At 42.8% G+C, this 12,016-nt stretch overlaps 1 protein-coding gene across 1 annotated transcript; it reads left to right on the top strand.

The window, feature by feature from the left end:
* The first annotated feature begins 3,397 nt into the window (after positions 1–3,397).
* LOC101160737 (keratin, type I cytoskeletal 18) lies at positions 3,398–10,930 on the top strand. The gene is made up of 9 exons (XM_023958191.1): positions 3,398–3,768; positions 4,169–4,560; positions 4,641–4,723; positions 5,424–5,580; positions 8,053–8,217; positions 8,298–8,423; positions 9,952–10,169; positions 10,476–10,504; positions 10,620–10,930. The coding sequence occupies exons 2-9, from the start codon at positions 4,177–4,179 to the stop codon at positions 10,733–10,735; spliced, it is 1,278 nt and encodes a 425-aa protein (XP_023813959.1). The 5' UTR covers positions 3,398–3,768; positions 4,169–4,176; the 3' UTR covers positions 10,736–10,930.
* The last annotated feature ends 1,086 nt before the right edge of the window (positions 10,931–12,016 follow it).

The following is a 12,016-nucleotide window of genomic DNA, read 5'->3' as shown; positions in this document are numbered from 1 at the left end:
GAATCCCCCCAACGCCACACGGGAACCGGCAGGGAACAACCGCCGCCCGGGCGACCAAGCCCGCCACCCAGGCCAGGGCCAGCAGGGCCGCCGCAAGGCCCCCAGAGCCAGAGAGCAGGGAGGCACGGAGGGAAAGAGGGCGCCGCCCCAGCCCAACCAGGAGAGCAGCCCCCCCGCCGCGCCGGGAGAACCCAACGCAGGGCCCTACCGGAGAAGGACGCCCACAGCCCCAGACGAGCACCCCACCACCACCCAGGAGTTCCGGGCATCCCCCCGCCCCAACCCCAGGTACGAGCCAGGACCCCCCAAGGGAGACCCACTCCGCACTCCAGGCAGCCATCCGCCCGGCCCACGGTTGGTCCAGGGAGGAGCGAGGCAGGGGCCCGCCGCCCCCGCCCAGAAGGGGGGAACCCCGGGGAAAAAAGAGGGCCCACAAGGGGTGTTGTAAATATGGCCCGACCAGGCTCGGCCACAGTTGGAAATTTGGCGGGGCCCAGCACTCAGGAGCAAGGACCAGAACCCACCCCCCAGGGACACGAACACCCCCGGCTCAGATGTAATGTGAACCCCCCCACCGCGCGGAGAGAGCACCGCCGGGCCCAGGAAGCCGGCACCCCGGGGACACAGCCGCCGTTGCAAAGGGGCCCGTACCCCCCACCAGGGAAGAGGCAGGGGACAGATGGTCCTAGGTCCCACCTTCCTTGCAAAATGTGTGTGCGTGTATGTGTGTTTGAGAGAGTGTGTGTGTGCATGTGTGTGTGTTTATGTTGGGATGTATATATTGAGGGGGGAGGGGTGTGTGTACTAAGGGGGGTGCGGTTAAAATTGGCGGGTAGGGCACTAAGGGGACGTCTCCTGATTACTCACAGTGACCTCCCCTCACCCTCCCCACCACTACGCCACACTGTTAAAGAGGTGTGAGTACTGGCTCCTTTTAGTGCTGCGTGCACGTTGTGTGCACATGATGCATAAGTGCTCGTAGGATGTCCACACAGACTGGTTGTTTAATTTCCTTATTTTTAGATAAAACTAAACAAAATCTGTATTATTATTGTAAAGGTTTTAAATCTTTTTCATTCGATCTTTCTTCTATATTAATTTAGCGTAAAAAATCACATTAGTGTGCAGATTTTTGATTAAAAAGGCTGAAAATATACTTTGATTTTTGTTTTGTTTGGGTCCAAAACCATCATTTTTTTTTTTTTTTTACGTTTGTGTTATTCTCAGACTGTCAACTTTGCTCTAGCTTTCCGTCTTAAAGACAAGAATCTCAGCCCAAACCATGATACAACCACCACAAAGTTTCACATTTAATTGTTTTTTTTTTACATAAATCATGTTGTTACCTCAGACTCAAAGATGTGTTTCATACCAAGTTTTTCTTCTGCTAAACCTTTTTTTATAAACAGATTGAAAAGATCCCTCCACAGAGCTCCATTTCGTTTTTTTGTTCTTTCAACAACAAACTGCTGAATTCTTTTAGTGAACTTTAAATTCCCACTTTATTAAATCATCATTACAACTTTAAAAAGATGGAACATATTTAATATCTTTACTCACTATTTTATTCCAAATGTCTTAACAAAAGCTTTTAAATTCTGCTAATCGTTTCAGATTATCATAACAATCTGAATATTTGTCATTTATCAAAATATAGACACACAACTTTTACTTGTTCAGAGTTAAAATGAAGGTATTTCTATATAATAACAGACGAATTTAATTCTGCATTTTTACTGTACACACAACTGCAATTCTTCTTCATACCACAGGGTGGCAGTGCAATCTTTCAAAACCCAAATTCTATTGGAAAATGTGCTGCAAACTTCCTGTTTGGCTTTAATTTGAGTCCTAAAAATATCAGAAACAAACAAACACCCCTACAGGATCTCATATGTTACCTCCTTAAACAAAAGCTTTTTCAGGTAAATAATGAATTTACAGGTTTGCCTTTCCACCGTTACCTGTTGGTTCAGCCTCATTGTGTGTCACACCTGAACAGCTGATGTCCCAGCTGACTCCTGCTGAAGCCAAATGCAGCTTTTATTTTTGTCAACAAAAAGAACAAAGGCAGCTTTTGCACACAATGCAACTTTGATTTGACGAAAACCAGGCCGTGCCGGGTGCAGGTGACACAAAAAGTAAGGAACCAAAACACGCTCAGAGTGACTGGTCTTCCCAATAGAACGCCACACAGAACAAAGGACTGGGAGAACAGGGGACTGCAGGGACTGGATTACGTGAGTGAGAACATGAACCAGCTCAGCCAGAAGCTGCTACACCCTGCAATACTCAGAACATTTCTCAGGGGTCTTCTCTTTCTTTTCACTCCGTCTTTCCATTGTTTCCTGTTTCCTGCCGTTCCTCTGGCCCCTGGGGGCCGTCCTCGGGTGAAGCCGCCTTCTCACATAGCTCTGATTGCATTGTGTGGGTTTGCTATCGAAGCTCGGTGGAGACAGCCAGATCCAGGTCTGCAGCCTGCAGGCCACAAAACATTCAGGTCAGGCCAAAACCTGAGGAGCAGAGTGTCACTGTGCGGTGGTGACGGCGGCCCTGGAGGCGTTTTAGTGCGCTAAGAACGGAAAAGAGGATAAAAATATGTGTGACTGCATGTTTAAAGCTCAACACTACATTGACTTGAAATCTTATTGATGTCCTGCAGCCGTCCTGAACTGAAGGACCACACTGTTTTCCACAATACTTCTTTGAGCAAAGATTTCACCAAAACACTCCTAATTCTAGCTGAAAATGAATTTTGGAAAAGGTGAACAACACCCCACCCGCCATGTCAAACAAACGATCAGGGGTTTCCAGGAAGTTTTGAAATTATTATGGGATGACCACATGATTTACAGCTGGGTGACATTTGGCGATTTCTAAAATTTTGCGCAGGGTGAGGGAAAGAAAAAAGCTTTAGTTTGAGCGTTCTCCACAAAACATCAGCACAAAACACTCCAAGTTTGTACAACCACAACGGTAGTTTTTGTTGACCTTTGACCTCAGGAAGAGGCTGCCATCCTGAATTTAAAAAAAAAATCCCCTTTGGTATCTTCTACAAAGTCAAAGTCCAACTAGATTTTGATTTATCGCCTCCAAACTCCTTGAGCATCATTGAGAAGCTAAAGACAAACAACTTACTTTAAAATACAAACATATTAGGAATGTGGGCGTGGTTGACAAATAATCTCCGTTGCCAAGGAAATCCTAAAAATGTCTTTTGTCGTTTCTTCTAAAAATAACATCGACCTGTTCGTCGCCCCCAGGTGACCAAAAAATAAAATGGTTGCTATGGAGATGAAACCAACAGAAAAGCTTAAAAGTAAATAAAATAATTTGTTACATGCAGCCTTGACCAGGGGGGAAAAGCCAGCACCTGCGGACAACTCCCCTCGCTGCTTTCATTTAAGTTTTTATAGGTTTGTTGATATTTGCTCAAATTTGAACTCCCATTTGAAAAGGTCAATAAAGATAATAATTTTTTTGTGGGATCAATAAAGTTTTATACAACACAAACTTTATAGTTTTCATAAATTACATTTAAACTACAGGTATTTCCTAATTTCAATAAGTAACAACAGGAAATTGCTGCTCCTCATCTGTTTTTTTCACTCATCTGTACACGGTGTCCTGTTGCGTCTGGAGAGACCGGACCGCCCTTGGCTCCGCCCCCTCTCCAGGACTCACCTGTGAAAGCTGTTGCAGCTGCAAACACAGTCGCTCCCATCCCCTGACAGAGCAGGACGGACTCACAGAAACTCGGACCCGCCTGTAAGTCCTCTTTTGACTTTTTATCACGCGTCAAATTGTTTTTTTAAGAAAATGACTGTGTGTGTTTAAGCTGAAAAAAGTGGAGGAAAACCTTAAATATTTTAGTATTTTAAGGTTTAAAAAAAAAATAAATACACAAATATATTTTAGTAACGATGATAAATAAAGTTGTATTTTGAGACATCAATAGATTCACCAGCTTTGGAAAAGTTTCTGTGTGACTTCAGTCTTCTTAGAAAATATGCAAAGATTTTTTTTAAAAAGTAATGCAAAAAAGAAGGAGTGATAAGAAAGACATGTTGCCGTCGCAAAAGAGCCTTAAATAAATAAAAAAAAAGACAAATACAAAGAGAGGACTGTGTTTGTATGTTTTTGTCTTTACTATCCTGCATCCCTGCAGCGGACACCATGGCCTCCACGCTCTCCGTGCGCAGCTACTCCTTGCGCCAACCTGGCTTGTCCAGCGTTTCCATAAGGGACGGGGGGCGAGGCCTCCGCGCTAAGACCCCCATGTCCCAGCTGTCCAGCCCCCTGTCCCGCTCGCTCTCGGTGGGCAACGGCCTCAACGTCCTGGGCTCCCCCACCTTCTCCAGAAACGGTCTGGGCGCCAGCGAGAAGGAGACCATGCAGGTCCTGAACGACCGCCTGGCCAACTACCTGCACAAGGTGCGTTCGCTGGAGAGGTCCAACGCCGAGCTGGAGATGAAGATCAACCAGCTCATGCTGGAGAGGACCCCAAAGGGCCACGACATCGAGAGCATGATGGCGCAGGCGCACGCCATCGGGCAAGAGGTCAGGCAGCACACGACAGACCGACCTTCACGGAGTTTCATCCAAAACAGAACGAGTGTCACTGTGATGTTCCCGCACAGGTGAGGAAGAAGTCTCTGGAGAACGCCCGGATCATGCTGGAGATCGATAACGCCAGGCTGGCCGCCGATGATTTCAGGGTCAAGTGAGTGTCACAGACTTTTTTTTTTTACCTGCCTGTGACTGTTCACACAGGAGCGCCAGACTGCTGAGCCGTGTGGATAAATGACCTTTCTGTCGGCTGGTGAAATCCGAGACGCAGTCCCACGCTGCTCAGGGGCGGAATATCCGCAGACCGCTGAGCGGGAAGTGATGGATCGTCCGGGTCAGGAAGACATCGTCCATCTCTGATGCTGAGAGGAGAATGTCAGATGAAACGTCAGAAACTGCTGACGTGTTTGACGTTGGGATGGTGGAATGTTTCTCAGGCTCGTGTGAAAACCACTTGAATTTATCAGCTGAGACAAACTGATCAGCAGTTTGCACTAAATACAAACATTAAGGCTAATTTTCATCCCCTTAGACTTTAAAAACGTGTTTTTAAGAGATATTATCTGTCATTGGGTTGTGAATCTCTGCCTAAATACATCGCATAAGCACTATGCAAAATAAGAATTTGATTAAATATTAACTTTTTATCTTTAATTTACAAGGAAAATCCTATTATGTGGTCATAAAAAAAACTTTCCCCACAACAATCACCAAAAAGGGGGGAACTTTTCATTGGAAAATTTTGAATAAATATAAGACAAAACTAAGGGAAATGTGTTTATTTTCTTTACCTGATAAAACTCAAGGAAAGACTGTGAAGGAAAGTAGAAACTCTGCCCTGTTTTCCTCTGCAGATGGGAAGCCGAGGCGGCTCTTTGTCAGTCAGTGGAGAGAGACTGTCAGGCCCTGAAAAGAGCAAAGTCAGACCACGACCAGATCGTCGGAACGCTGCGAGGAGACTTGGACAGTCTGAAAGAGGAACTCTACTTCCTCAAGAAGAATCACGAGGAGGTATTTGTCCTCATATCTCAAGGGTATTCATAAGAAAATACCCTTTTTTTTTAAATGGTGGGGCAAAAACTGAATCTTAAGGAAGTAAAAGCTTATTTTGTGGCCTGGAAAAAAATCTTATCAAGAAATAATCTTGGTTTAAGAAAACCTGTTTTTAGTGACTAACATTTTTCTTAATAAACTGAGAATTTTTGGTAATACTATGCAATACTACCCCATTGGCAGATTTCATTTTTCTTAATTAAAAAAAAAGAATTCAAATGTGAAGAATTTCGGTTGGCTGTTTTTGCAGCGTGAGCAGCTTCCTCCCACATAGCCAAACTAACGTCCCATCAGTGTGTTGACAGACAGCAGCAGCGTGTCGGTATTTACACACTCTGTCACAAGGGTTGCTATTATCACAAACATGATGAGGTCACAGCACGGACACGCCCTTCGTCTTTACAGCAGGCTTCAAGGGAAGCATGGAGACGCGCGTCTCCATCCGGCACCAGAGTGTTTGGACAGTGAGGCGTGTTGACCAGGACATGTCTGTGGCTCACTTCAACTCACCTTTAACAAGTTATAGCATCCCACCCACACCGGTGACGCTGGCGGAGGTGGAGAAACACATCTTACAAAGCAAAGTGTTGTGGGATGCAATGTAAAAGTGCTCTTTAATTTTTCTAGAAGAATAATCAGGAAATTTTGTTGTTACCTACCACCTCACTGCCCCATTATTACGCCCTTTTTACCTGCCCTCATTGGCTAGGAGGCTTCCTTCAGGTACTTACCTTCTTCTTCTACCCTTACTGGAGCTGCATGTGACAAACTTTTTTTTTTTTAAATGACAGCTTTTTCATAGTTTTATCTCCATAGCAACCATTTTATTTTTTGCTTGCCTGGAGATGACGAACCGGTCAATGTCATTTTTTTTCAATTCAAGATGCTGGCCTCTCCCTGAGGTCAAAGATCAATGAAACTTCAGTGGTGGTTGTATGTAGACTTTACCATGTCCAAAGTTGGTGTGAGCACATTTTGGTGAGTTTTTGAGTTCGTGGTGGGACAAAAGTATCACTCAAAAGCTCAGTGAGAAAGAAGAATTGAGAAAAGAATCTGGTCCTTCATTCCGGGACGGCTGCAGGACAGAAATATTCCACAAATGTCTTTTCTCCCAAGTATGCGCAGTGGTTAGCGCTCTTGCCTCACAGCAAGGGTCAAGTCCCGGCTGGGGGACCTGAACCAGAATACCAATGGGGGACCTTTCTGAGTGGAGTTTGCATGTTCTCCCCGTGTATGCGTGGGTTCTCTGGATCTCTGGCTTCCTCCCACTGTCCAAAAACATGCTTCATAGGTTCATTGGTTCATCTAAATTATCCACAGATATGAAAGTGAGAGTGCATGGGTGTGTGATTGTGGCCCTGCAACAGACTGGCGACATATCCAGGGTGTCCCCTGGCTTCGCCAACGAGTGGCTGAGATAGGCTCCAGCAGCCCTGTGACCCCGAAAGCCACGAAACGTGGTGATTGAATGTTTTGAAATTAATCAATGTCTTGTTGTTTTTTTGTCCAAATTCTCTTTTCCTCTTTTTGTTTGTAGTTTTATCACATTCACATTTTGCTCTTCTAGCCCTTGTTCTATCCTATGGGGTCCAGATGACCCCATTCTTGCATTGACATGTTCTCCCTACCATGACACAGGTAAAGGTAAAGAGTATTTCATGTAATCCATGGACACCATTGAAGATCACAAATCAAGGTTTAGCGCACTGTCTAGTGGGTCCAGATGACCCCACTCCCAATATTAGAGTGCCTAGGATAGCACAAGGGTTAATTTAGGTTTGTGTTCATTCATGAAAGGACGACCTGCCTTATTTCTGCTACATTTGGGCCCAAAAACCGACATTTCTTCAAAAACTTTTAAAATAATGTGAGTTTCTCAATAAAAAGAGTAGAAAAACCCAACGTAGTTTTTCTCGGAGGTGATTAAAACCCCCAAAAAGCCTTGGATATCCTGATAACTCTGCAGGAAGTAGCTCTAAAACACCTCAGTGTGGAAAACAGGACTCAATGACTAATGGATCTTTAGATTATCCATAACCCTCAAAAATGTTCCATGTCTCATGAACAAACGTCACCGTCGATCACAGTCTGGAAATTGGTTTCACATACGCATCCATCGTCAGATGATCAGACGGCCTTTAAGAACGTTAAGTTCTGGTTTGCTGCAGCTCATCCGATGCCTCTTCAGCTGGAAAAAATCACGTCCTTTGTCTGAAATTAGAGCTCCATTGTTTCCATAATAGCAGTCTGTGATCATCCCTGCATCACCGCCCTTCTGAAACCCCCTCAGCCTCACTGAGACGTTGCTTTGGTAAAATGAGACGAATCAAGTCAACGAGTCAGAAGTGTTGGGCTCAGGCGACTGTGGCCTCCACAGGTTTAACCAGGAAAGATGCTCCAACAGTAAACACTTTGTTCTTATGGCTGCAGGAGATGAACTCCCTGAAGTCCCACCTTGCTAACGAGCAGGTGAAAGTGGAAGTGGATGTGACTCAGGGGCCTGACCTGGGGGCCATCATGGCTGAACTGAGGGTCCAGTATGAGGGCATCACTCGCAAGAACAAGGAGGATGCTGAGACTTGGTACCTCAAAAAGGTTGGCATCATCCCGGCTGCTGTTCCCTTTTTGTTAGGGACTCTGTTTGGTGATTTAAGAGAGACTTTTGGTGTCCACAGGTAGATGCAGTTCAGTCTGAGGTCAAAGAAAACAATGAGGCGCTGCGCTGCGCCCAGACCGAGCTCAGCGAGAGGCGGCGCTTCCTGCAGGCTCTGGAGGTGGAGCTCGACAGTGTCCGCAGACAGGTAAAACTAGCATTAGCGATGCAACAAAAGTGTTGAACAACATCAGGGATGTCCAGATTGCAGCTCAGACGAGTAAAACAAAGATGCTCAAGGATCCATTTATCTAAAAGTGAATGCATCCCAATGGAGCGGAGCAGAAAGCTTGTGGCCCCATCTTTTACTTAACAACTTTTCCAACTGCAGAAATCATAGTAGTAGGTTTAGGGGCTGTTATCTGGACTTGGTTTTTAAGTTAAAAGACGTTTCACCTCTCATCCAAAAGGCTTTGTCAATTCTGAATTAGCTGGCAGAAGAGTTGGTTTCCATGTGCTCGTGGGGGAGGAGTCAGACCTGAAACTGGATGGTATGGTTGCTGGTCGTTAGTAGTCCTTTGTCCTCAGCTGGGGTTGGGGAGCCAGTGACTCCCTCCCCAGACTGGTCATCTCTTTCAGCTGTTAACGACCCAGGTGGAACTGATTCGGTTTGTTTGGGTTTCAGAACACTGCTGTAGATGGATGGAAGAATAAACCTGAGACCATCATTCTTTTTCAGAGAAGGTTGATCTTTCTTGACAAAGATGGCTTCTAACTTTAAAAACTAAATCCAGATAACAGCCCCTAAACCTACTACTATGATGGAGTCAACCTGGATGAATGAGTCTTTATAGACAACTGCAGAAATGCAATTTTGAGCTTGATTTTATCCATACATGTCCTTTATAATCAGAAAATGCTACAAGAAGCTTTTAAAAACACAATTTTCACTGGTGTGAGTCTTTAACGTCTCGCACATTTGGAAGCACCGCACAACTCCCCAAAAACGGTATCAGACTTACTCCAGGATTCCCACAGATTTGCAAAAATACAAACCAGCAAGCGGAATAAATAAATGAATTAAGTTTATATGTGATAAGAAAACTGTCTTATCTCATCCATAAGTCATATTAGTGCCACACGCGTCCAGTCAAAAATGTGGAAGAGCTGCTTTTGTGTCTGACCTTTTTATAACTAACGAATATGCTTTTACTATTGTACATTTTTTCTAGACTTCTCTCTTTGTCTTTTTTTTATCTTGGCAACGGATGTGTCATTGTGTTAGTGTACTTTTACCTAATCTATCGCATCATCTAAATAAGTTGCATTTGCGAGCGCCTACAAACCTTATTGAATCACTCCAATTGTCGTTGTCTTCCATATTTCAATTTTTAGATGTTTTCTTTAAAAGACAAACATTGATTAAATATGTGATATTTTTTGTCATTTTCAATCCTCGCATGTTTACCTAACCCTCATAATAACCTTTAAAAATATTTAATTGACCATACCTTAAAAAAAAACCGGGAGGATTCTAAAAGTACGTAAACAATTATTCATACTTGATTTTTAGTTTAAGAAATGCGTTCATGAATAGTATCCTTATGATGGAAATAAACAGAAGTTGTACAGTGAATAAAGTGTCATCTGCAAAGATTGGCACTTTGCCGGAGTTTCTGAACCAAATGAGTTCTGATTCCACTGCAGCTGCTGACACGATCTGAACGCTTCAACAGGTCGGCGTGTTGGAGGGAAACCTGGGGGAGACGGGGCACAAATACACAGTGGAGATGGACCACCTTCAGACCAACTTGATGCAGCTGGAAGACGAGCTTTCTCAGCTGCGTTTGGACATGCAACGAAACAAAACCGACTACGAACAACTGCTGCGCATCAAGCAGAACCTGGAAATGGAGATCGCCACCTACAGGAGGCTGCTGGAGGGGGAGGAAATGTGAGAGCAGCACTGTGCAGCAGTTGAAGACTAATTTTTATATTTGCAGGCCAAACCCCATAGAGCAGTCCTCTTTGGGATTCCCTGGGCTTACCTACATCCATCAGTGTCAGAAATCCGTTTTCCAGAGATATAAACTTTAAAAATGAAAGGAAAATGTTCAGTCTATTGGTGCTCAAACTCTAAAACCACCCAGAGCTGCAGGGGGATTGAATGAAATGTGTCTGTACACACTATCAATAGACATTTGCTGTAATTTGTTTATTTCTGTGCTTTGATTCCAACTCATGAAACAATGTTTTGCAGGGTGAAAGAAAAACCTCCGCCTCCCAAAAGTAAGTCTGAATTTTGATGTTTTATAAATCATCCGAGCTTTGGTGAACTTCTTCGTCTGGCAACGACACGATGCTGTTCCAGCAGCAATAACTCTGGTTTCCTGTCGTGTCACAGAGGAGCCCGACGTCAGGACCAGGAAGATTGTGAAGGTAGTCACTCAGACCATGATCAATGGAAAGGTGGTGGGTGAGTCCAGCGAGGTGGAGCAGATTGAAGAGGACAAAAATTGAGCCGCAGATTGCAGAAGTGAAGAAGACGTGAAGCCCCGGTGTTTGTGAAACTCCTCCTCTTGATTAGTCTTTGACAGCATGTTCAGAATGGAAGTGTGCTCTAAGGGCAGTTTGTCGGATTCTGCATTGCTACATTTTTGCCGGTTGACCTGTCCATTTAAAACTTTTCAATAAAGATTTCAAAACTTTTAAACAGTTCCCAGTTTTTATTTAAAAAAACAAAACAAAAAAAAAATTCAGTAAATCAACTGCTTTCAAGTTGATTTAAATTGAAGTTTAATTATTCACACATTAAAACTGTGAAGGGGCGGAGCTAAAACATAATTTTATTTCTTTTTTTTTGTTTTTGCAATCCTTGAAGAAGCTTGTGTTGATGAGTTGTTGATCTTTTATCTTTAAAAAGTTTTACTTTTTTTATTTATCTTGGAATTTAAGAAAATTTTAATGTCATTTGATAGACTTTCAGTTTATAATTTAAAACAACTTTACTTCAAACAAACTTGTTTGGAGAACCTTAAGTTTTGCTCATTTTTGGCCATTTTTACTGCAAAAGTCATCTGAATATTTTTTTTCTGTCTTATTATTTACAATGAGAACTGAGCGTGATAATAATAAATGTACTAAATTTTATTTTAGGTTTTGTGTGCGGTCAACTGTTGGGTTAGCAGCATCAGAATAATTGTAATATGTAAAGTTAAAAAAAAGGGAGAAACGGACAAAAACAAAGATCTTTATCACGATCACTTTTTTTAAAAATCTAAACCTATTAAAATGGTTTTTACATTTTTCAAATGTGAAATTTTCAGTCTCATTGTTTTAGAATCTTCAAACACCGTCTTCCTTGTCTGTTTTTCTTTAGTGAATGTGAACCAAACTGTAACTTCTCTATTACTAATGTGTAGTTAAAGTAGTAAAAAAATGAAAAGTCTCAGAAATAAATCTGAACCTGTAATGACGTTTATTACAAAGAAACCAAATGCAATTTTTACGTATTTTAGTTTCTGATGTCTGTGGGTTTGGACATAAATATTTAGTGGAAAAGGATTTTTTTATTTTAAACTGATCTTTTTTTCACTGTAAAAGCATTTAAATTAATTTTTAAGTTGTGAGGAAGTCATCACACTGCAGTGGTTTTGAGTGATAAAAAGAAACATAAGAACCTGAGAATTAGTCAACGTTTTTCACCTCTGCTTTTAAAAGCATAACAAATTAAATGTCAAAAAAAAAGTTATTTTATATATAAAATAACCAGATTTACACTGAGATAAAGAGCTTATCTCA

This window comes from Oryzias latipes, chromosome 9 (genome assembly GCF_002234675.1).
Source record: "Oryzias latipes chromosome 9, ASM223467v1".
NCBI lineage: Eukaryota > Metazoa > Chordata > Actinopteri > Beloniformes > Adrianichthyidae > Oryzias > Oryzias latipes.
Note: the sequence above shows the minus strand (reverse complement) of the source record. Positions and strands in the feature narration are given on the sequence as shown.